General features: G+C 56.5%; 1 protein-coding gene across 1 annotated transcript; it reads left to right on the forward strand.

The window, feature by feature from the left end:
* Window positions 1-5,507: 5,507 nt before the first annotated feature.
* Window positions 5,508-24,032, forward strand: LOC119852247 (alanine aminotransferase 2-like). The gene is made up of 11 exons (XM_038393385.2): window positions 5,508-5,669; window positions 6,282-6,371; window positions 10,794-10,902; window positions 11,311-11,444; window positions 11,881-12,124; window positions 12,942-13,021; window positions 15,323-15,459; window positions 21,798-21,969; window positions 22,599-22,754; window positions 22,863-22,975; window positions 23,942-24,032. The coding sequence occupies exons 1-11, from the start codon at window positions 5,547-5,549 to the stop codon at window positions 24,030-24,032; spliced, it is 1,449 nt and encodes a 482-aa protein (XP_038249313.1). The 5' UTR covers window positions 5,508-5,546.
* The last annotated feature ends 1,322 nt before the right edge of the window (window positions 24,033-25,354 follow it).

Below are 25,354 nucleotides of genomic sequence, written 5' to 3' on the forward strand. Positions count from 1 at the left end.
TGAAGAGCAACAGCCATACTAAGCAGGAACCTGCCCCACATGCTGCAGCAAGCCCTTGCCAGGCCCTAGGGGCCTGCTGTGTCTGGGTGTGGGGCTGGCTGGGGTGGGTGCAGTGACGCTGGGGAGCTCGCCAGCTTTCACCCCTGTTTTGTGCTCAGTGTAGCTGGGCCCTGGAGCCACAGGCCCGGGCTGCAGGGAGCGGGCAGGACTCCGCGTCCCATGGAGATTGAGTCTGGTCCCCTGGTGCCCCTGTGGGGTGGTGGCCACAGCTGGGGGCAGGGGAGACATCCTCATGGGGCAGAGGACAGGAGCTCGGGAAAGGAGGAGGCCGGGGAGGGAGTTGCGTCCCTAGGGATGGACTCAGCTCTCTGTCCCAGCTGTCTGCCATGGTTGCTACAGGGGCAGGACATGGGGGCGGGGGTTAAGCTCGGGGGTCAGCCCCTGGTTATGTGTCCTGTCCCCCGCACCTGCCCCACGCAAGACGGGTGCCTGCAGGATGCCCCGCCGGACTCCCAACAGCAGTGAGAGAGCAGGAGGCCACCGTCCCTGGGGTGAGCACAGCGCCTGCCTCCCCTCTGTGATGAGCTGCAGAACGGCCACTGTACACCTGGGCTCGGAGACGTGACGGCACCACGTGGCCTGTGGCACCCTGTGCCCCCTGCCACTGCCCAGGCCTTGCTGGGGACGCGGGTGTAAACACTGCCTGTGCACGCCAGGCCTGTCTGCTGCTGGGGCCACTAACAGCCGGCCACTGCCCTGCCCAGGGGTCAGCACCCGCCAGAGCCAGCTGGGGAGTTGCTGCAGCTTGGCTGGCACTTGGCGCTGCCCGATGCTGGTAAGGGCAGAGCTCTGGCTGCCCGGGCCACAGCCAGCTGACTGACAAACCCACCGCTGTTTGGAGAAGGCTGGTTGCTGTCAGGGCAGATCCTGGCTCGGGGTGCTGGACCCTGACGAGGGGCCAAGTCTCTGCCAGGCATCGAGGGCAGAGCTCCCTGGGCAGGCAGGAGGGCTGGAGCCCAGACGGGCAGTCTAGGAGGCGGGGAGGCCTGCCCTGAAGCAGAGTGGGACCCCTGGGTGGTCTGCCCACTATGGAGGTTCCTCCAAGGGACTGTTTACAAGGTGGGGGGAGTCTCACAGCGATCCTGTGGATCCGTAACAGTGGGGTAGGACGCTGCTTGTGGAGTGGGGGGGGGGGCGGGGTGAGGGCGCAGCCTGGAGATATGGTTGGGGGGGTCAGGGTGCTGCTGGGGGTAAGAACCAGGAGATCAGGGTGCCACCCTGATGTCAGATACAAAGGGGGTCAGGGCACCACCTGGGATAGGCACCGGGCGGGGAGGGGGGGGTGGATCAGGAGGGCTTGGCATTGTTTCAGCACCCATCAGCCTGGGGGCTCAGCCTGCAGAGCCGCTCTGGGTCTGAGGAGCCGCCTGAAATCCAAGCCGCAGGCTTGTCCCATGTCCATGGCCCGGAAGCTGGCCAGGCTGTGTGTGCCTGGCAGTGCCTCAGCATGGCCAGCCCATGGGGCGCGAGAGCTGGCAGCAGTGGGCAGCACTGGGGAAGGAGCGGCCGTCCTGCCCCAGCCAGCAGAAGCAGGTTCTCTTCAGCAGCCAGCTGGATGGCGCCGTCCATGCACCACCTTCCCTGGATCCAACCTGCCACCAGGAGCAGGACAGCACAGCACGAGCCAGCACAGCATGAGCCCATGTGGGCGGCAGGAATCGAACCTGCAACCTGACCCCCAAAGCACCAGTGCTAAAGCCCAGACCCCCCAACCCAGCAGTGCCCAGCAGGCTGTGATGTAGAGGGCGACGTGGATGTGGGTCACCAGGACACTAGTAACCGACAGGGTCTTTCCTTCTACCATCTCAGGGCACGTCCCGGGGCAGGGCAGGAGGGGAAACTGAGGCACGGGGAGGGGAAGGGGCTTGGTCACACATTACACAGCAAGTCGGTGGCAGAGCTGGGAAATGAACCCAGGTGTCCAGACCTGCACTGAGGTGCCCTGACCCACCAGGTGAGGCTGCCTTTTCCAGGACAGTCCCAGGCTCTTGTAGCCAGCATCCCCAGGCAGCTTGTGTTACGCGGGCAGAAGTGTGACTAGGACAGGCTGAGAATGGCTGGGCGCTTGCCCCCGGTACTGACCGTGCCAGCCCCAAAGTGGCTCTTGTCTCTGACTCACCCGTCGGGCACCCAGGGTTGATGACGCACAGCACTTTGGGGGTGCAGTGCCCCTGGCTTTCCCAAGTACCCACCTTGATCTCCCCAATATCCAGGGCCCAGCTGCCTCCTCGTCCAGGTGGTTCTGCACCCCGACGGCACCGGTCAGCGCTACGGCGTCCGTATAGAGAAGGTGCCCGGGCACCAGCAGCAGCGCGCCCGCCGTCCTGGGGTCCTGCTCATTGACCACCAGGGAGAGGACAAACTGGGCAAGGAATCAGAGAGGTCAGATAGGCAGACAGCTCGGCTGTGACCTCCCGGCCCCCAGGAATGTGGAACCCCCTGTTCCCCGTGGCATACACCGCCTCGGTCGCTGAGCTCGCCCACCCCTACAGCTTCCAAACCAGGCCTGTCCAGCCCTAGGAACTAAGTGAGCCATCCGAGCTCCCAATGAGACTGTAGGGAAATCCCCATTAACTGGGGGTGCTGTGGGGAGCGGGGTAGGGGCACTGGCTGTGGGGGAGCTCCCAGCTACTCCATTCCCAGCCTCGCTCAGCAGGGGGTGCTGTGGGGAGCAGGGCAGGCGCTCTGGCGGGGGGAGGAGCTCCTGGCTACTCCAGTCCCAATCTCTCCCAGCAGGGGGCACTGCGGGGGCGCAGGCTGGGAGCTCCCGGGCAGCTCGGCCATGGCGGATGTGGTGTTATGGTCTCTCACATGGTGCTAGGATTAGCGACTCGGTTACGTGGGGGAGCTCAGCAGCTGGAGGGGAGCCTGCCCCCCTGGCCCCGCACCTGGGCAGGGCAGTGCCCAGGTTACCTTGCCTATGAAGGTGATGGGTTTCTGGCCCATCACATGTGTGGCTTGGAGCTGCAGTCAGTGATCACCTGTCAGGGTCTGGGTGCACCCTAGGGGAGGATCAGCTGGACATTCCCCAGCGCCTGCTGCCCACAGACCTCAGCACTCGTTACCCACATTGACCCGGTAACCCCATAGCCCCCTTCACCTCTGCCAGGCAGCTCTGGGCTAGCCCCTTAGTATACCTGGGAAACTGAGGCATGGAGTGAGGGAGGGATTTGCCGAAGGCCCCACAGCTCGTTAGTTGCAGAGCCACAAATAGAAGCCAGGAGTCCTGGCTCCCAGGCCCACCCTCCCTCCTGATACTGTGGGGCTCAGGGGCTGTCCCCGCCCCATACCAGGCTCGCCCAGCAGTAAAGGTCGGACCGTGCCCAGTTCATGCTGCAGCCCTTGCCAGGAGAGGCCCAGCACACCTCCAGTCCCAGGCAGTGGGGGGCCGAGGTCTCCAGGATCTGCCCTTTCCTCCAGCTCATCCTGGCACTGGGATTCCAGGACTGCTCTGAGCACCGGGGCCAGGGAAGAGGGCCCACAGGATGCCCCCAGGCTGGCACCTCCCTTCTGCAGATGGTGACTGCAGGGGCCCTTCGCCAGAGCCCTGTGCCCTGCCCACAAACAGCCCATGGTTGATGTTTAACCTGCCCCATCCCTGCAGCTCAGCCCCGTGACACCAATGCTGGGCAGAGGACAGCACACGGGCAGCCACACGCCCTGGGCCCTGGGGATCCGCCTCTCCCTGTGGGGGCAACCAGAGATCTCCCCACATGCCAATTCCCTCGGCTCTCTCAGCCTGGCAGGCTGCTCCATTCACTCCCTGCTGTCTGGCCCGGGTTAGCCTGGGTAGAGAGGGGACATGGGCTGTGCCCACATGGGCACTGAGACACAACAGGCCTGGCCTGGGAACAGGGCGAGTGTCTCCGCTCTGAACCCATGCCAGTGGCTCACAATGCCACCCAGCCCTGCTCAGGGGAGTAAAGCCTCTGAGTGGGGCTGCTGGCGACCTGCAGGCCTGCCTGGCTGACCCATCTCTCTCTGCAGCTCTAAGGCATCACAGAGCTAGTCCGGAGGTAAGGGAGGGCGATCACAGTCCAGGTGCCGCCCAGCCAGGAGAGGAATCCACCTGGCTCAAAATGGGCACAGCTGCCATCAATGCCCAGCAGACGCCGAGGTCCATGGCAACCTGGCTCCCCTTGGGGTGAATGTCTGCCCCAGATGGGCACACTAACCCCTTCCAGGCACCAGGGCCACCAAGCTTTGTGCCCATCCCGGACAGCTGGCAGGAGCCTGGCCGGGGCAGAGGCATCTGGTGTCCGAGCTGCAGGCATGGTCCCTTGGGAAGGAACATGCCTCTTAGCATCCCTCAGCTGTGCCCCTTGGCCAGACGCAGCAGGGCACCAGGGGGAATTGAACCCACGGCACGCAGCACCAAACCACAGGCAGCTGCGGCTCCAGCCCTTGGCTGAGTGACTAGCCGGCTGTGCTCGGGCCGGCTACTAGCGGGAGCCATGATCACGCACCTGGTCCCAGGCATGATCCAAGTCACATATGGTGTCTCCGCTGCCCGTGGGCCACAGTGAGTCCAAGGGGAGCTGAGCTGGGTCAGAGCTGTGCTGGCCAAGCCTGCCCCGGCCTCCCCAGAACCAGCGAGGGGCCACGCACCATTCGCTAATGCAGGGATTTTGCAGTGCACTGGGGGATGCCTGGGACACACAGTCCCAGGGGAGGGCTGGTCACAGCATGGGGCAGGCAGGCGCTGGCCCAGCCCTTGCCGAGGGGGAAGCAGACCCACGGGAGGGCATTGCAAAGCCCGCTGCCAGAGCAGCACCCAGGGGCAAGGACTCAGGCCCACCTAGAGCTGTAATGCCCTGAGTGCCCCCAAGGCACCAGCATCTTCCACCTTGGTCTAAAGCATCCGTGGTGCTGCGGGGGCCCTGGCCAGGAAGGATGCTCGGGCCTGTTGCAGGGGGCCGCTCCGTGCAGAGGGCTTGCTGGAGCCGAGCCTGTGGCCCCTGCCCTGTGCAGTGCTCTGGGGGAGGCAGGCGCGGTTCCGAGGCGCAGGCTGCAGGACCCCAGGCTGCCTCTCGGCAACGTCATAGAATCATAGAATATCAGGGTCGGAAGGGACCTCAGGAGGTTCTAGTCCCAGCCCCTGCTCAAAGCAGGACCAATCCCCAATTTTTGCCCCAGATCCCTAAATGAATGGCCCCCTCAAGGATTGAACTCCCAACCCTGGGTTTAGCAGGCCAATGCTCAAACCACTGAGCCACCCCGCCCCCCAAACATCCGGAGACACAAGCAGCCATCTGAGGGGCTCAGAATTCGTAGTTACTAGCTGGGCTCATTCTCTGCCCTGGGCAGCGCTAATGGCAAACCCAGCATTGCCAGAGCTGAGGGCATCTCTCTGGCTCATTAATGAGTAACCTAAAGGGCCACCTTTGTCCTCTGGTCGGAGAAAGTGAATTGGACCTTCGAGCCCAGGCCCGCCCCCCCAGGCAGGGCTTTCGGTAGCTCAGGCAAGCTGTGCGCCCAGCGCGGGGATGGCGGCGGGGAGGAAGGTCCTGACCCTGGACTCCGTGAATCCACGCGTCAAAGGCACCAGGCTCCCCACACTGGGGCCCCTGTTGGAGAGGGCCTCGCAAATCCAGCGCCAGCTGGCGCAGGTGAGGGGCATTCTGGGCACCGGGGGAAGGGGGGCACATGTCCTGGGTCCTGGCTGCAGGCGCTGGAAGTGCGGGTCTCTGCTGAACAGTGGCTCCAGCGCCAGCCTCCCGGGCTGTCTGTTTGCTGCCCTTGCTGAACCCAGGACACCGTTGCCTGCTTGGCCAGCCAGAGGGTGGCCTGTGCAACCGCCAGCGCCACTGCCCCCGGGCATCGAGTGTCCCGCAGCCCAGCCCTGCCCTGATGGGCCTTGGCAACCGGTTTGGTCAGTCTCACCTGGGCAGGGCCAGTCCCCAGCTCCCTGCCCTGTCACTGGGCTGGCTCTGCGGGGCTCATGGGGCCAGCCCCTAGCTCCCTGCCACGACCCAGTCACCCTTCCTCACATCTCCCCCTGGGGGCGTGCACCAGCCTGGCTAGAAGAAAGGGGCCGCAGGGCGAGGGTGAATCTGGGCCAGCCAACCTGTGCCAGAGCTGCCCATGGGGAGAAGGGCAAATGCAGTGTGTGCTGGGGAGCCTATCCCCAGGGGAAGGGCGGGGAGGGTCCAGCTCTGGTAATGATAGCTCAGAGCCCCCCTCCTCCCCCCCGGAGGGGGAACTTTGCTCTCTGCCCCCAGGGAGAGGAGAAGCCCTTCCGGGAGGTCATCTGGTGCCATTCAGGGGACCCCCACGCTGCAGGCCGAAGACCCATCACCTTCCTACGCCAGGTGAGGAGCAAGGATCCCCCTTGCAGCCCCTGTGGAGCGCAGAGATCAGCAGGACCCGCTGGAATGCCCCTGTCATAAATATAAAGGGAAGGGTAAACACCTTTAAAATCCCTCCTGGCCAGAGGAAAAACCCTTTCACCTGTAAAGGGATAAGAAGCTAGGATAACCCCGCTGGCACCTGACCACAATGACCAACGAGGAGACAAGATACTTTCAAAAGCTGGTGGGAGAGAGAAACAAAGGGTCTGGGTCTGTCTGGGTGATGCTTTTTGCCGGGGACAGAACAGGAATGGAGTCTTAGAACTTAGTAAGTAATCTAGCTAGAGATGCGTTAGATTCTGATTTCTTTAAATGGCTGAGAAAATAAGCTGTGCTGAAGGGAATGTAGATTCCTCTTTTTGTGCCTTTTTGTAACTTAAGGTTTTGCCTAGAGGGATTCTCTATGTTTTGAATCTAATTACCCTCTAAGGTATTTACCATCCTGATTTTACAGAGGTGATTCTTTTTACTTTTTCTTCTATTAAAATTCTTCTTGTAAGAAACTGAATGGTTTTTTTTCATTGTTCTTAAGATCCAAGGGTTTGGGTCTGTGGTCACCTATGCAAACTGGTGAAGATTTTTATCAAACCTTCCCCAGGAAACGGGGTGTAAGGTTTGGGAGGATTTTAGGGGGGAAGACGTTTCCAAACGGACTCTTTCCCAGTAATATACTGGTTAGACGTTTGGTCGTGGCAGCGATAAAGTCCAAGGGCAAAAGGTAAAATAGTTTGTACCTTGGGGAAGTTTTAACCTAAGCTGGTAAAAGTAAGATTAGGGGGTTTTCATGCAGGTCCCCACATCTTACCCTAGAGTTCAGAGTGGGGAAGGAACCTTGACAGCCCCCCACACCCATTCCTGCTGTGTGGGAGGGAGCAGCTAGCAGGAAAGCCCCAGCCGGGTTTTCCCCTGCCCAGCTGCAATGCAGACAGCAGCCTCCTGCCCATCCCGGCCCCTGGCGTCATGCAGTGCCCCCAGCCATTTTCAGACTCAGGGGCACAGACCTGGGCCCTGGGGAGCTGCACAAAGCCAGCGACTAGGAGCCCCTGCCCTGGGGAGACCAGCTGAAATAGCAAGACATGCAAACAGCAAGAGGGGAAACTGAGGCCCACAATCACCCAGCTGCAGAGCTCAGGGTCATCCTGAGCATGAGCTATCCCTACCTGTATGAGCCTCCACCCATGTCATTGAGTGTCTTTATGAGTCCCCCCCTCTATGAGCACCCCACAGCATACACGTCCCCCTCTCTACACCCGTGGCCTTCCTCTGCCAGCTTCCATCAGAGCATCCCAACACACGGGACAAACCCTGGGGTGAAAGTCATCCCCGTGTGGAGACCTAGGCTCGCGTGAGTCCTAATTCAGCCCTCAGACTCTGGCTTGAGTGGTGGCCTTGTGCCAAATGCCCCCATCCCCGCCCCCCAGTGCACTAGGCCTGGCAGGAAAGGGGAGTGAGCCCAGAGCCACGTGAGTCACATGGGGATGCAGGAGACTCAAGCCCAGAGCTCATGACTACCAGCCCTGGGCCTGACCCCCCCAATCCTTTGCCTGACCCCAGTGCCACAGCTTGGGCCTGTTCCTGTCTGCAAGACCACGGAGGCCAGGAGAGCCCCCCCCGCGGCTGGCTCCACAGCCATTGGGGTTTACCGCTTAGTAGCTAATTGGGTCCTCATTCATTGTATAGCCTGTGCAAGCCCTCCCTTAGACTCCCTATTCTGGCCACTGGGCAGCTCTCACGCGCCACAGTGCATGGGGCTGTGTGGCTTTACAGCCGGTGCTGCACTGAGGGTGCTCTGGGCAGGAGTTAGGATGGCTAGTGATCTTGACTGGGGCAAAGCCATGGGGCCAATCCGGCCGGCCACTACACTACGCCTAGCGGGATACTAGCCGAAGGTCATCCCCATCCAGCCGTGCACGGAGCCCCTTGTCAGGGCATGTTCCTCTGCTGTGCAGTCCTCGGAGCAGGGAGGGCGCAAGATCAGCTGCCCTGGGGCTGGCCATAGCTCAGGCATCCCCTGCTGCCCTTCAACAGAGCAATGGCCCCAGGATCCTGTCTTTGAGTAATGGCCAATACCAGACGCAAAACGCCCAGAAGCTGTAATGATGGGCACTGTCAGGGTTCCCTTCCCCACTCTGTACTCTGGGGTACAGACATGGGGACCCGCACGAAAAACCCGCTAAGCTTATTTCTACCAGCTTAGGTTAAAAATTCCCCAAGGCACAAATCCCTTTTGTCCTCGGATGGTATTGCTGCCACCACCAAGTGATTTAAACAAACATTCAGGGAGGGCCACTTGGAGCCCTATCTCTCCCAAAATATCCCCCCAAGCCCTTACACCCCCCTTTCCTGGGGAGGCTTGAGAATAATATCCTAACCAACTGGTTACAAAGTGAGCACAGATCAACCCCTCCGGGGTCTTAGGACACTGAAAATCAATCAGGTTCTTAAAAGAAGAATTTTATTTAAAGAAAAGGTAAAAGAATCACCTCTGTAAAATCAGGATGGAAGATAACTTTACAGAGTAACAAAAGATTCACAAGCACAGAGGAACTCCCTCTAGGTTTAGTTCAAAGTTACAAAAAACAGGAATAAATCTCCTTCTAGTACAGGGAAAATTCACAAGCTAAAACAAAAGAGAATCTAACATGCCTTGCCTGGCTTTACTTACTAGTTTTGTAATATTACAGACTGGTTCAGGATTGATTGGAGGAGATGGATTTCGACCTGGCCTCTCTCAGTCCCAGGAGAGAGAACCCCCAATAAAAAGCACAAATAAAGCCTCCCCCTCCCCAGATTTGAAAGTATCTTCTTTCCCTATTGGTCCTTTCGGTCAGGTGCTCACCAAGTTATTTGAGCTTCTTAACCCCTTACAGGTAAGGAGGAATTCTAGGCTACCCGTAGCTGTATGGTTATGACAGGCACCAATTTAGATTCATAGATTCCAAGGCCAGAAGGGACCAGTGTGACCATCCAGTGTGACCTCCTGTGTAACACAGGCCAGAGTCCTGCCCCGAGTCATTCCCGGAGCAGAGCTGTTAGAAACACAGTCCATCCGGATTTAAAAACTGTCAGTGGTGGAGAATCCAGCACACCCCTTGGGAAATTGGTCCAGGGGTTAATGACCCTCACTGTTAAAAGTGTGCGCCTTATTTCCCCTCTGACTGTGTCTCGCTTCAGCTGCCATCCAGTGGATGGTGTTAAATCTTTCTCTGCTAGGCTGAAGAGCCCGTTATGAAATATTTGTTCCCAGACAGGTACCGGTAAGACTCTAGTCAGCCCAGTGCTTCAGAGGAAGGTGCAAACCCCTTGGCACAGAGCCACAGGATCTGGGCTGTGCCCTGGTTTTTAAACAGTACCTTGGGGGACCCCCTTCAGTGTGCCAGACCCTTGAGGGGTCCCCCTCCTTCCTTCAGGGAAGGCCATGCAGCCCCAGCACCTCCCAGACTGAGCCTCCTGAGCTCTGCCTTGTGAGTCTAACTGTGGCAGCCAGCCAGGAGTTCCCGCTTGCCCCCCGCCCCCCTCACCGTGGCAGAATCCTGGTCAGGGACCGATGCACGTCAGCCAGGGTTTGCAGTGACACCCCGAACAGAGCAGGATTTATTAGCCAAAGGACACCCAGCCTCGCAAGTCCTTAGGTCAGCAGAGAAATGCAAAGGTGAAGGGCTGTCACCTCCAGTTTGGCACCGTCTCTGTCCGTCCCTGGGGGGAGCTGCTGTGTCTCTCCAAGGGGCAGCCCTTGCCCCAGCTGCCTGCCCCCTTTGCTCCCCAGCTCGAGGCCCTTGCTCTGTGGTCCTGTAGCCAGGTGGGGGAATCACCTCCCTCCTCTCCCAGACCTGTACTGATGGGAGCTGGTCCTAGCCAGTCCTGAATGACCCATTGGTACCACTCCAGATGCTTACCTCACATGACCCCCCACCCCATGTCTCCTGCTTTGCCCAGGAGCATTTTAACCTTTCTGCAGCCACGGGGGAGCAAATCCCTGTCAAGTGCAGCCCTGCCCTGCTTCAGTCCTACAGATCGGACAGACCATTCCCAGCTCTCACCATGCAATGCTCTGCCACGGCAGGGGCTTCCTAGCCCCCAGCTGGGATGACCGGATAATCTCACCATGGGGGAGGGGAGGGAATGGAGCAGCTTTCGGGGGGGGGAGGGTAGCAGGGAGCTGGGTCCAGTCTAAGGGTTGAATGTCCCACCCTCCCTTGCTGGCTGATCCACCCCTGATTATGGGGGGGCCGGCTGCTTGGGAGAGTTGGGGGCTGAAAGCAGGGAAAGGGGTGTTTTCCAAAGGGCACTCAGCTGGGGTTGGCTATTGGTGCGCTGGGCTGTTAGTCACCTTCGCTCCATTCCACCACGTGCGCTAACTGTCTCTGGGCTCTGCCGTTACAGGTGGCTGCCATCTGCACTTACCCAGAGCTGCTGCATGCCGACTTCATGCCACGGGATGCCAAGCAGCGAGCCAGCCGAATCCTGCAGGAGCTGCATGGCTCCAGTGCTGGTACCTGAGCACCGCAGCCTCCGTCGGGATAGACCTTGCCCTGGGAGCTGGGCCTCCGGGCCCTGCTGCACCCTGGAGTTGCGGCTGAAACCTTCAGAGAGGGGGCCATTAGTGCCAGCTGTGGGGTGGGAGAGGTAGTGCACTGGGCCCCATCTGCGTTCCCCCCTGGGCCATTGACTGGCCATGAACAGAGCTTGGGGGCCTTCCTTGTGGCTGATCCAGAGAATTTTGCCTGTGGAGGCACTGGCGGTGGTGGGGGCTGTGAGGCGTGGAGTGGGGGGCTCTGCCAGGACCTATGGGCTGGCTGACTGCCCCTGGTTCTGGGGGCAGAAGGAGCGGGAGGGTCCTTGCTCTTGCAGTTCAGCGGCAGAGTCTGTACCTGATGCTGGGCTGGGTCCTTCTCCCAAGGGGCGTATAACATGGAGTACATCACCGCTGCCATCCCCCAGAAGGTGGCCCGCTTCCTGGAGAGGAGAGACGGGGGCATCCGGTGCGACCCCAGGAACATCATCATGTGTGGGGGCATCACCACGGCCATAGTGGTGAGTCCACCCTGCAATCTGCCCAGACCCCAGTCTCCGCTGCTGGTTATGAGCAGCTCCAGATGACCTCAGGGGAGATGCTGGAGCCCCCAGATGAGGTGGAGTTGGCCACTGTCCCAGGGAGATAACGGGGGGGGGGAGCTTTAAGGGCTCTCAGCCAGAGCTCCTGAAATGGGAGAATCCCCTGTGCTGGGAGGGCCAAGGACGGGCTAGAAGAGGGGCCAGGGCAAGGCCAGGGATTAGTAATGGGCCACCTGGGTCCCTGCTGTAATGCCAGCGACGCTGGGCCAAGGCCTTCAGGCGGGGACTGCTGAGGGGCAACAGGCCCATCAGCAGAGAGGGTCCCACCCAGAAGGTCCTGCCAGCCCTTGTCCTCCCTTGCCCCAGTGGTGTCGCGTGAGCCCGGGGCAGCCTGTGCTCTATCTTCCTCCTCCAGGATTTCCTCTCCCTGGTGGTCAATGAGCAGGACCCCGGGAGGGCAGGCGTGCTGCTGCCGGTGCCCGGGCACCCTCTCTATGCGGACGCCGTAGCGCTGGCCGGTGCCGTCGGGGTGCAGTACCACCTGGACGAGGAGGGCGGCTGGGCCCTGGACATTGGGGAGATCAGGCGGGTGCTCGGCCAGGCCAGGGGGTACTGCACCCCCAAAGTGCTGTGTGTCATCAACCCCGGGTATCCGACAGGTGAGTCAGAGAGAGCGGGCCCCTGCCCTCATCAGCTCTCCTCCAGTGTTCCCTGCGATGCTGGGGAGCAGGCAGCCTGACCCTGCTGTGGGCCCCGCTGGGAACACACCATGGGGATCTGCTGGGCTCTTCCCCATAACTGCTGCACCATGGCACCCAGACACCAGGCCCTGGTTCACCCAGCACTACCCTGCCCAAAAGGAGAGCCCAGTGGGGTCAGGGCCCACCACACGGGGTGGGAGATCACAGCCAGGGCAGTCAACGTACAGAGCCTCTCTGGGGCAGGACGGAAAGGCCATAGTCTCCCAGGGGAGCTAGGAGAACAGGACACACCGGCTGCCTCAGACACAGGCCCTTGGCATGGAGGAGACCCCGTTCCCCCGCCTGCCTTGCCCAGGTGACGTATCAGCCAGGAGACAGAGGGGCAAGAAATGGCTGTGAAAGCTTTGTGGGGCAGGGGAGGGAGACAGCACCCAGCACTAGTGGCACATCCTGCTGGCTGGCAGGAGGACCGGGGGGCAGGCGCCCTGGCTCACAGGGAAAAGTGGGCGGGAGGGGGAACTGGGTAGCAGGGCCCCAGCTGGCCGCTGAGGGGTAGCAGGGGTTCTCAGCGGACGGTGTTGGCTGGAACGATCGGGGCAGGAGCGGCCAGGCCAGGCTGGCTCCACACCTGACTCAGTCCCGGCCTTGGCAGACCGGGCGACCCCACCCTCTGCCAGGGGTTTCCTGGATCTCAGCCTTCTCCGGGGTCACTGTGTGACGAGGCCAGGATCAAAGGGACCTGGAGACCCCTCACCCATCTTGCTTGTGCCTGCAGGCCACGTGCTGAGCAGGAGACACATACAGGATGTTCTTCAGCTGGCTGCCCAGGAGAGGCTGCTCCTGCTGGCGGATGAGGTGGGTGCCCGGCCGCCCCTGGTATCCGGTGCCCTTGGGGAGGGAATGCAGCGCCGTGTGGGGGCGGGGAGCTGGGAGAACAGCCCTTAGCCACTGGCTGCGTGTGGGGGGGTCCAACTGGAGGAGCTGGTGTTAAGCACCCTGCCCTGCCCTCCATCCCCAGGAAGCACCCTGACCCCTCTCCATTGTTACCACACACTCCAGGGCACCCACCCTTTCTTTCCCAGGTCCTAGGGCTCTGGGTGAAAGGCACCTACCCGAACCCAGCTCCTAGGCTCCAGGCCACCCATACCCACCCATACCCTTACCCAGTTCCTAGGGCCAGAGCTGTCCCTAGGGTAGGGCAAATCAGGGCAACTGCTCCGGGCCCCACGCTTTGGGTGCCCCCGCAGGCTGGTGCAATTGGTTGGTCCTGGAAGAGACGAATCCGTCACTTCTGCCCTGGGCCCCGCACTCCCTAAGGACGGCCCTGCCTAGGGCTCAGGGCGTACTCTTCCGTGGGTTTACAGGATCTTCTACCAGTGAAAGAGCCTCACACAATCATATCCTTAACCTCTATTGATTAACAATCACAAAACAGAACACACACGCTAAGCGTACAGTGCTCACCACTCCCAATGAGACAGATGAACTTTTCCTGCTGGCCAGTCAGGATCAGGTCATCCGGGGACTGGGTGTTGAGGTCTGGCAGCTCTGCTCTTGGGCTGTGTGACGGAGCAGGGAGTGGGGTGCACTGACCAGGGAATGGTGTCTAGTTCTGCTGGGACTGTCTGCATGGGGGATGGGAGAGCAGGGGATGACGCCACTGGAGTGAGGAGACCTGAGCCTGTCACCTGAGCTGGGGGGAGGGCTGGACCCAGGTGACACCTTTGCCTGGGAAACTGGACAAAGGCTGGAGGAGAAGCTGGGGGGAGGAGGAGTGAAGCTGGGGGGGGTGGGGTTTGGTTTCAGTTTTGGACTGGGTGGTCGAACGCAGGGAACCCCAAGGCTGGGGTCTAATCTCCCTGCCCCCCTGAAGGACTTGACTGAGGGGTCCTGGTTGTACCCAGAAGCTCTGTTTAGACTGTGTTCCTATTGTCCAATAAACCTTCCGTTTTACTGGCTGGCTGAGAGTCACGGTGAATACAGGAAGAGGGGTGCAGGGCCCACACTCCCCCACACTCCGTGACAGGCTGTGTTCTGGAGTTGGTTCCAAAGAACTTACTTTTGGACCCCAGTTTATACAGTGAAACTTGAGTCCTGCTTAGGTTCAACTTAACCAATCATTTTACTAAAGTATTACAAAATAATTCTTTGACCACTCCTAGCCCATTACAAAACAGTTCTTTAACCAATCATACCACACCATACTAGTTGATTTACACCTTGCAAAATTAGTTATGCAACAGACAAGAGCAATCACAGAACTGGACAGAGACCACACAGATAAACATTAGAGAAGTGGGGCCCATAAAACCAAAACAATAAAGAAGTAGAGATTTCACACCCACAGCTGTTGAGGAGTGAGTCCTTGCCAGACAGAACGCTGTCTAACAAAGTTTTCTTTAAACATCGACTTAAGAGATTCCTTGCTTATCTGGTGGCAGTGGGTACTGTAGGAGGGGCACCTTCTAAACAGCCTGATATCATAGAATATCAGGGTTGGAAGGGACCTCAGGAGGTCATCTAGTCCAACCCCCTGCTCAAAGCAGGACCAAGCCCAACTAAATCATCCCAGCCAGGGCTTTGTCAAGCCGGGCCTTAAAAACCTCTAAGGATGGAGATTCCATCACCTCCCTAGGTAACCCATTCCAGTGCTTCACCACCCTCCTAGTGAAAAAGTGTTTCCTGATATCCAGCCTAGACCTCCCCCACTGCAACTTGAGACCATTACTCCTTGTTCTGTCATCTGCCACCACTGAGAACTCCGAGAACAGCCGAGCTCCATCCTCTTTGGAACTCCCCTTCAGGTAGTTGAAGGCTCCTATCAAATCACCCCCTCACTCTTCTCTTCTGCTGACTAAATAACCCCAGTTCCCTCAGCCTCTCCTCATAAGTCATGTACCCCAGCCCCCTAATCATTTTCATTGCCCTCTGCTGGACTCTCTCCAATTTGTCCACACTATGATAGGACATTGTTTTGATATGGTTTAGATGGAACGTGAGGATGTGACTTTCTGCTTCTTGGCTCATGGCTGCTGCTGTCCTAATGTGGCTGCGGACAAAGGCCTCAGACCTGACACCATCCTTGGTGGGCAGCATGCTGGGCTCCTCTCTCCCCCCTGCCAGGTGTCGGCCTGATCCTCCTCTCTGTCCCGGCAGGTTCACCAGGACAGCATGTTCACCCCGGACTTCCCCTTCCTCTCCTTTAAGCGGGTTCTGTGTGAGTTGGGCTCGGCAGTCTCCAGTGTGGTGCAGCTGATCTCCTTCTACTCTGCCTCCAAGGGCTTTGCCGCAGAGTGAGTGCACCCCCTGCTGCCAGGCCTGAAAATGCCCCTTCTCCCCCGTGGATGCTCCAGATGGTGGGTCCTTCCCTGGCTATTCTCCTCATGCAAGGACCCCGACCCCACTCTGAGATTATGGGGTTCACCTTCACCACAGTGCCATGGAAGATAGGTGCATGAATGGCTATTAGCCAGGATGGGCAGGGATGGTGTCCCTAACCTCTGTTTGCCAGAAGCTGGGAATGGGTGACAGGGGATGGATTACTTCATGATAACCTCTCTGTTCATTCCCTTTGGGGCACCTGCCATTGGCCACTGTCAGAGGACAGGATCCTGGGCTTGATGGACCTTTGGTCTGGCCCAGTATGGCCGGTCTTATGTTCTTATGCCACCCCCAGGATTACTAGGGCATGGGCAGCTCCTGCCCCAGCACATACAAAATCATTGGCCTTTCTTTGGCACATGGACTGCGATGCCAGCCGGGAGGGCAGGTCGGTGGTGCCAGTGAGGGAGTAGGGTCCCCCGTCATGGTCAGCTCAGGGACACAGATTGCAAAGCCAGTCAGGGACAAGTGCCATCCAGAGCAGAGCCCGTGATGCAGTTGTAATTGTTCTGACTATCAGTGCTGGCGTGCCCCAGACCCGTATGGTGCCAGCTTGCCTATGTACTGTGACTTGGAGGCAAACACTGTCGGTGCCTCAGCAGCTAGGCCTTGTAGGTGCCAGCCCTGGGGGGTCCCAATAACACTCAGCCACATGGGTGGGGGGAAGTTGCAGATACCCTAGGTATAGAGGCTTGAACAGTGACAGCTCAAAGCAAGTGCATGTGGAGCTCCCATCCTTGGAGCTGTGATCAGCCCAGCTGTGTGACATAACTGAGCCAGGAAGATTTGGTATAAAAACCTCACTTGCTGGGTGGACTTGGGAGCCACAGAAGCAGTGGACAGGGGGTGCTGGAGGGAGCGTGGAAGGCTTTCCTTCCTGGTTCAGCATGATGTGTGAAATCAAGATGGTCAGAGAGGGAAGGGATGGAATACTTGCCTCGGATGTGCCATGTTCTCTCTCCGGCCTGAGGCCAGGAGAGATTTCCCATGCATGAGGTGCACTTTGGTGGCTGTGCTGGAGGGAAAGATTCTTGGACTGGAGATGCAAGTTGAGACACTACTAAGAACCAGAGAAGCTGAGGAGTTCCTAGACAAGCAGGTTCGGGGAACACCAATACTCCAGGTTCAAGGAAGACTGGAGCTGACCACAGATGAATTGGTAAGAGAGGGACTGAGAGAGGAGGCATGGCTCCAGAGGCAGGAGATCATAGCAGCATTCTACATGGCTGGAGACAGATGAAGCTAAACAGACTGTGGCCCCCAGAGAGAAGAGAAGCGGAGGAATTCCACACAGCCAGACGTTTCAAATGGATACCAGGGCCTCAGTATGGAAACTATCCAGACCCAGTAGGTCTAGGGGAACAGAGAGGTGTATGGGACACATGTGGATGGCAACTTGGGCAAACCTGTAAGAAAATCAAGCTTAATCATGAAGAGTTCTCCAACCGTCCAAGGAAGACACATGATCCTTGTTGGGGATTCAATACTCAGAAGAATCGAAAGAACATTCTGCAAGGGACAAGTGGACAACAGGATGTTGTGCTGCCTTCCCGAAGCCAAGACTGGCTAGGCTTCTGAAGGCAATGGGCAAGGATCCACTGGGTGATGGTTCACATCAGCACTAATGATAGCTCACAGAGAATAGATGACTCCAGGGAACTTAGAAGCATACTGAAGAAAAAGAATGTCCTAGCAATCTCTGAGATCCTTCCTGTCCCTCAAGCAAAGGAAGACTGAAGGCAGGAGATTCTGGCCGTGAATTGCTGGCTAGGTAAGTGGTGTAGGGCTTTGGTTTTGTGGAGCATTGGTCCACCTTCTATGGGGAGAGGGGGCTGTATAGGTTGGATGGCCAAATGGAGACCAATCTCCTTGGGGACAGGCTGGCTGGAGTGGTCAGGAAGGGGTTAAACTAATAGCAAAACGGGAGGGTAAAAACAGGGAAGATTGGAGCACTCAGCACAAAATCGCAATGTGGAGAACAAAATGAATCAAGGAACCAAAGGTTTCAGAGTAGCAGCCGTGTTAGTCTGTATCCGCAAAAAGAAAAGGAGGACTTGTGGCACTTTAGAGACTAACAAATTTATTTGAGCATAAGCTTTCGTGAGCTACAGCTCACTTCATCGGATGCATTCAGTGGAAAATACAGTGGGGAGATTTTATATACACAGAGAATATGAAACAATGGGTGTTACCATACACACTGTAACAAGAGTGATCAGGAAAGGTGAGCTATTACCAGCAGGAGAGTGGGGGGGGGGAAGGGGGAAAACTTTTGTAGTGATAATCAAGGTGGGCCATTTCCAGCAGTTGACAAGAATGTGTGAGGAACAGTAAGGGGGGGGAATAAACATGGGGAAATAGTTTTACTTTGTATAATGACTCATCCACTCCCAGTCTCTATTCAAGTCTAAATTAATTGTATCCAGTTTGCAAATTAATTCCAATTCAGCAGTCTCTCCTTGGAGTCTGTTTTTGAAGTTTTTTTGTTGAAGAATTGCCACTTTTAGGTCTGTAATCGAGTGACAAAAGAGATTGAAGTGTTCTCCGACTGGTTTTTGAATGTTATCATTCTTGATGTCTGATTGTGTCCATTTATTCTTTTACGTAGAGACGTAGAGGACAATTTCCTGGTGCAAGTGCTAGGGGAGCCAACTAGGGGGAGCGCTTTTCTTGACCTGCTGCTCACAAACCGGGTAGAATTAGTGGGGGAAGCAAAAGTGGATGGGAATCTGGGAGGCAGTGACCATGAGTTGGTTGAGTTCAGGATCCTGACGCAGGGAAGAAAGGTAAGCAGCAGGATACGGACCCTGGACTTCAGGAAAGCAGACTTTGACTCCCTCAGGGAACAGATGGCCAGGATCCCCTGGGGGACTAACATGAAAGGGAAGGGAGTCCAGGAGAGCTGGCTGTATTTCAAGGAATCCCTGTTGAGGTTACAGGGACAAACCATCCCGATGAGTCGAAAGAATAGTAAATATGGCAGGCGACCAGCTTGGCTTAATGGTGAAATCCTAGCGGATCTTAAACATAAAAAAGAAGCTTACAAGAAGTGGAAGGTTGGACATATGACCAGGGAAGAGTATAAAAATATTGCTCGGGCATGTAGGAAAGATATCAGGAGGGCCAAATCGCACCTGGAGCTGCAGCTAGCAAGAGATGTCAAGAGTAACAAGAAGGGTTTCTTCAGGTATGTTGGCAACAAGAAGAAAGCCAAGGAAAGTGTGGGCCCCTTACTGAATGAGGGAGGCAAGCTAGTGACAGAGGATGTGGAAAAAGCTAATGTACTCAATGCTTTTTTTGCCTCTGTTTTCACTAACAAGGTCAGCTCCCAGACTGCTGTGCTGGGCATCACAAAATGGGGAAGAGATGGCCAGCCCTCTGTAGAGATAGAGGTGGTTAGGGACTATTTAGAAAAGCTGGACGTGCACAAGTCCATGGGGCCGGACGAATTGCATCCGAGAGTGCTGAAGGAATTGGCGGCTGTGATTGCAGAGCCCTTGGCCATTATCTTTGAAAACTCGTGGCGAACGGGGGAAGTCCCGGATGACTGGAAAAAGGCTAATGTAGTGCCCATCTTTAAAAAAGGGAAGAAGGAGGATCCTGGGAACTACAGGCCAGTCAGCCTCACCTCAGTCCCTGGAAAAATCATGGAGCAGGTCCTCAAAGAATCAATCCTGAAGCACTTAGAGGAGAGGAAAGTGATCAGGAACAGTCAGCATGGATTCACCAAGGGAAGGTCATGCCTGACTAATCTAATCGCCTTTTATGATGAGATTACTGGTTCTGTGGATGAAGGGAAAGCAGTGGATGTATTGTTTCTTGACTTTAGCAAAGCTTTTGACACGGTCTCCCACAGCATTCTTGTCAGCAAGTTAAGGAAGTATGGGCTGGATGAATGCACTATAAGGTGGGTAGAAAGCTGGCTAGATTGTCGGGCTCAACGGGTAGTGATCAATGGCTCCATGTCTAGTTGGCAGCCGGTGTCAAGTGGAGTGCCCCAGGGGTCGGTCCTGGGGCCCGTTTTGTTCAATATCTTCATAAATGATCTGGAGGATGGTGTGGATTGCACTCTCAGCAAATTTGCGGATGATACTAAACTGGGAGGAGTGGTAGATACGCTGGAGGGGAGGGATAGGATACAGAAGGACCTAGACAAATTGGAGGATTGGGCCAAAAGAAATCTAATGAGGTTCAATAAGGATAAGTGCAGGGTCCTGCACTTAGGATGGAAGAATCCAATGCACCGCTACAGACTAGGGACCGAATGGCTCGGCAGCAGTTCTGCGGAAAAGGACCTAGGGGTGACAGTGGACGAGAAGCTGGATATGAGTCAGCAGTGTGCCCTTGTTGCCAAGAAGGCCAATGGCATTTTGGGATGTATAAGTAGGGGCATAGCGAGCAGATCGAGGGACGTGATCGTTCCCCTCTATTCGACACTGGTGAGGCCTCATCTGGAGTACTGTGTCCAGTTTTGGGCCCCACACTACAAGAAGGATGTGGATAAATTGGAAAGAGTACAGCGAAGGGCAACAAAAATGATTGGGGGTCTAGAGCACATGACTTATGAGGAGAGGCTGAGGGAGCTGGGATTGTTTAGTCTGCAGAAGAGAAGAATGAGGGGGGATTTGATAGCTGCTTTCAACTACCTGAAAGGGGGTTTCAAAGAGGATGGCTCTAGACTGTTCTCAATGGTAGCAGATGACAGAACGAGGAGTAATGGTCTCAAGTTGCAATGGGGGAGGTTTAGATTGGATATTAGGAAAAACTTTTTCACTAAGAGGGTGGTGAAACACTGGAATGCGTTACCTAGGGAGGTGGTAGAATCTCCTTCCTTAGAGGTTTTTAAGGTCAGGCTTGACAAAGCCCTGGCTAGGATGATTTAACTGGGACTTGGTCCTGCTTTGAGCAGGGGGTTGGACTAGATGACCTTCTGGGGTCCCTTCCAACCCTGATATTCTATGATTCTATGATTCCAGGATTAGAAAACCTGCTTACAGGGATAGACTCAAGAAGCTCCATCTATTTATCTTAACAAAGAGAAGATTAAGGAATAACTTGATCACACTCTGTAAGTATCTACATGGGTAGGGTGACCAGATGTCCCAATTTTATAGGGACAGTCCCAATTTTTGGGTCTTTTTCTTATATTAGGCACCTATTACCCCCCACCCCCGTCCCGATTTTTCACATTTGCTGTCTGGTCACCCTATACATGGGGAACAAATATTTGACAATAGCCTCTTTGATCTAGCAGAGAAAGGTCTAACAGCATCCAATAGCTGGAAGCTGAAGCTAGACAAATTCACACTGGAAATAAGGTGTACATTTACCGAGGGCGGTGGGGGTTTCTTGATCACTGACAGTTTTTAAATCCAGACGGGCTGTGTTTCCAACAGCTGTGCTCTGGGAATGACCTAGGGGCAGGGCTCTGGCCTGTGTTACACAGGAGGTCAGACTGGGTGATCACAATGGTCCTTTCTGGCCTTGGAGCCTGGGAAGCTAGGAAAGAGAGACAATAGTGGATCTTATTGGGGTCCCTGCTGGGAGGCTGGGGGAGGGAGACAGAAGTGCCTGGGTGCCCTCTCCAGTCCAGTCGCTATTCCAGCAAATAGGAGCTCTCAGTTTTCCAGACCAGGCTCAGTTAGCGTCTCTCACTGGGACCCCTCTGCACTGGCTCCCTGCCCAGCCATTGCCAACTCTCATAGATCCACACAGACCTGCACCTGGCACTCACAGCCTGCTCCCCAGCTCCTGCGGCAGCTGGTTCTGCACACAGGTCCCTGGGGTCTGTTCCCTACACCTGGTGTCCAATCTGCTTTCAGCTCGCCACAGAGCTACCGTCCTCCTTCCCCATGGGCCAGGTCACTGCCTGTGGCAGGGCCCCCTCCCGTGGGCAGGGGTATGTGCCTGCGTGTTCATCCTAGGGGTCATGGATCAGTGGGGAGGGGGTTGTTTCATCAGGAGACAGATCCAACCAGGGGCACAGATCCTATAGTGACTGCTGGGGGGGGTCCTAATCCACCCCTAGTGCCAATGGGGCTTGAGGCAGAATCCTCTCCTAGCACCAACTCCAAGGGGGAGAGCCTCGTTGGCAGCTGATGGCACTGACTCTAGAGGTGGAAGAGCCCTGATCAGTCCAGCCCCTTCTACCCAGAAGCCCCCCAACTGTGCCCCAGGGCTCTGACTCTCAGTGACCAGGGTGCAGGGGTGGGCCTGGCCCCTGGCGCTCACCTCTTCTCTGCTCTGGCAGGGGCGGTTTCCGGGCCGGCTTCTTTGAGCTTGTGAACATCGACCCAGCAATCATGAAATGCTTCTGCTCCTGGGGAATGTCCGTCTACCCCCTGATCCTCGGCCAGGTTCTGCTGGATGCCCTGATGGAGCCGCCGCTGCCCGGGGACCCTTCCTGCTGCACCTTTATGGCAGTGGGTGCTGCATGCTGCATGGCAGGGGTGGGAGGGATGGGGGAGTGGGGAGGGACACAGCTGCAGGGTGCAGGGAAAGGTGTGCTGGGGGAAAGCAAGGCAGGATGGTCTGGGACTGGGGATGCAGCACCTGGGTTCAGGGGGAGAGGCAGAGACACTAGGCAGAACATGCCAAGGGCAGGTCCAGAGCACAGGTAAGGGGGGAGAGCACAGATGGCTCCAGGGCATGGCAGGTGAAGAAGCATGAGTGCATGGTGCTGAGGGTTGATGCTGGGGCACAGCCGACAGCTGGGGTGTGGCAGAGTCAGGGCGGCTCAAGGGATGCCAGGGTGGTGCCCAGCTCAGGAGGAAACAGTCTCCTCCGCTGCTGAGCTGAGCCCATCAGACAACGCTCGGCCTGGGGCCGGGGCAGGTGTTGGTGAAGAGCTGTGCCCCCCGCAGCTGCTCTGAGGCTGCAGGCTAGTGGTTAGAACAGCATCTGACAGACAGGGCTCTGGGTTCTACTCCTGTCTCTAAGCGGGAGAGGAATCTAGTGGTTAGAGCAAGGAGCAGGACTCCTGGGCTCTATTCCCAGAGAATAACACCTACCTCCCCCACTCAGTGCTGTGGGTCTCTCTCTCGGCTCCCAGGAGAAGCAAGCAGTGCTGAGCGACCTGGCTCACAAAGCGCAGCTGACCCAGGAGATCTTTGGCCAGGTGCCCGGGATCCGCTGTAACCCCGTGCAGGGCGCCATGTACTCCTTCCCCAGGATCCAGATCCCAGCCAGGGCGGTGCAGGAGGCCTGGGTGAGAACCGGGCATGGAGTAGCCCAGTGGTGGGTGGGGGAGCATGCATGGCCCAGCCCAGACAAGAGCATGGGGCGTGACCCTCCTGACGCCCTGTCTTCCTCCTAGGCCCTCGGTCTGGAGCCTGATTTCTTCTTCTGTCAGAAGCTGCTGGAGGCGACGGGGATCGTGCTGGCCCCAGGGAGCATCTTCGGGCCGTGCCGGGGCACCCACCACATCAGGTACCACAGGACGAAGAGTTCCATTTAAGTGACAGGAGATGGGGTTGAGACAGGTGACAGAGGACAGAGGTGGGGTTTGATTAGGGTGACAGGGTGGGGTTCAGTGATGGGTGATGGGGTCAGGTTCAGTGATGGCATTTGGTGATGGAGGCATGGGAACAAGTGAGGAGGAGGGGATGGGAAATGGGGTCGGGTTCAGTGATGGTCAGGCGTTGGGTGATGGATGACAGGGTGGGGTGGGGAGATGGGGTCAGGGTCAGTGATGGGGTTTGGTGATGGAGGCGTGGGGACGGGTGAGAAGGTGGGGTTGGGTGATGGGGTCAAGGCCAGAGATGGGTCAGGGGTTGGGGGATAAGTGACAGGGTGGGGTGGGGAGATGGGGTCAGGGTCAGTGATGAGTTGGGTGATGCGTGACAAGGCAGTGTTGTGTGATGGGGTCAGGGTCAGAGATGGGTCAGGGGTTGGAAGATGGGTGACAGGCGTTGGGTGACGGGGTCAGGGTCAGTGACGGTTTCGGAGTTGGGCGATGGGGTGGGGTTTGGTGCTGGGTTATGAATGAGCTCAGGCTGGCCTCGACTCTTGCCTGGTGCCTACAGCCTAGACGGGGTAAAATCCCTTAATTGCACCCACAACATGATTCTTTTCATAGTCAGGCTTCCCCCATGAATCAGGCCCTGGGCCGCAGGCTCCTGCAGAGCCAAGCCCTCCTGTATCCCTGCACCGGGGCCATTAGAGATGGAGACGCACCGGCGGGGACCAGCCGGCCCATCTGCATCTAGGACCAGGGCAGCAGTGCCCCCTACGGCAGCGTCCCGGAACTCTGCCAGCTGAGGGTTCAGTGGCCCAGCGCCGAGGCTCTCAGCCCTTCTCTTCAGAGGGTCGCTCAGGGAAGAACCCCCAGCCCAGGCAGGAGCGAGGTCTTAGCCCAGCACCTTCTCCCCAGTGACCTTCCCTTCCCCTCCTCAGGGTGACGCTGCTGCCCCCAGTGGAGACGCTGAGGATTGTCTTACAAACCATCGCAGACTTCCACTCCCGGTTCCTGCAGCAATATTCCTGAAGAGTGGGTGGGCAAGTGGGGGTGTGTGGGGGGTGTCTTTGTCCAATGAATAAATGGTGTTAATCACATTACAAGATCAACCAGCAGAGGCCTCTGCAGATATGGGGTGGAGATGAAAGATAATCTAGGCATGGCACAACTCCTAAACAAATACTTCACCTGAGTTTTTAATAATGGTAATGAAGAGCTTACAGGTAGGGGCTGGGTGGCTAAAGGGAATAAGGATATGGAAGTAGAAATTACCACATCCGAGGTAGAAGTCAAACTCAAACAGTTTAATGGGACTAAACTGGGGGTCCGGATAATCTCCATCCAAGAATATTAAAGGACCTGGCACATGAAATTGCAAGCCCAATAGCAAGGATTTTTAAGGAATCTGTAAACTCAGTGTTTCTATCCTACAACTGGAGAATTCCTAATATAGTACCTAGTTTTAAGAAAGGGAAGACAAATTATCCAGGAAACTACAGGCCTGTTAGTTTGACCTCAATAGTATGCAAGGTCTTGGAACAAATTTTGAAAGAGAAAGTAGTTAAGGACACAGAGGTAAATGCTAATTGGGATAAAATACAACATAGTTTTACAAAAGGTAGATTGTGCCAGACCACACCGATCTTCTTTGAGAAGATAACTGATTTTTTAGACAAAGGAACTGCAGTAGATCTAATCTACCTCGATTTCCATAAGGCATTTGATACAGTTCCACATGGGAAATTATTACCGGTAGTTACATTGAAGAAGATGGGGATTAATTTGAGAATTGAAAGGTGGATAAAGAGGAGACTACAACAGGCCATACTGAAAGGTGATCTGTCAGGCTGGAGGGAGACTACAGGTAGAATTCTTCAGGGATCGGTCTTGGGACCAATCATATTTCACATCTTTATTAATGTCCTTGGCACAAAAAGTGGGAGTTTGCTAATAAAATTTGCAGATGACACAAAGTTGGGAGGTATTGCCAGTATGGAGGAGGACTGGACTATCATACAAGAAGGTCTGAATGACTTTAAAACCTGGAATAATAGCAATAGGATGAAATTTAATAGTGCAACATGCAAGGTCAGGCACTTAGGGACGAACAAGAATTTTTGCTATAAGCTTGTCAGTTGGAAGTGACAGAGGAGGAGAAAGACCTGAGTGTACTGGTTGATCACAGGATGACTATGAGTTGCCAATGTGAGGTGACCATGAAAAAGGCTAATGCAGTCCAAGGATGTATCAGGCGAGTTGTTTCCAGTAGAGACAGGGAAGTGTTAGTACCGTTATACAAGGCACTGGTGAGACCTCATCTGCAACACTGTGTGCAGCTCTGGTCTCCCACG

This window comes from Dermochelys coriacea, chromosome 2, assembly GCF_009764565.3.
Source record: "Dermochelys coriacea isolate rDerCor1 chromosome 2, rDerCor1.pri.v4, whole genome shotgun sequence".
Taxonomy (NCBI): Eukaryota; Metazoa; Chordata; order Testudines; family Dermochelyidae; genus Dermochelys; species Dermochelys coriacea.

Excerpts from the sequence above, each read along its gene's own strand:
- LOC119852247 (XM_038393385.2), top strand. The coding sequence starts at position 5,547 with ATGGCGGCGGGGAGGAAGGTCCTGACCCTGGACTCCGTGAATCCACGC. Across the intron at positions 10,903-11,310 it reads GCTGCATGGCTCCAGTGCTG|GGGCGTATAACATGGAGTAC; the intron begins GTACCTGAGCAC and ends CCTTCTCCCAAG. Across the intron at positions 12,125-12,941 it reads CAACCCCGGGTATCCGACAG|GCCACGTGCTGAGCAGGAGA; the intron begins GTGAGTCAGAGA and ends TTGTGCCTGCAG.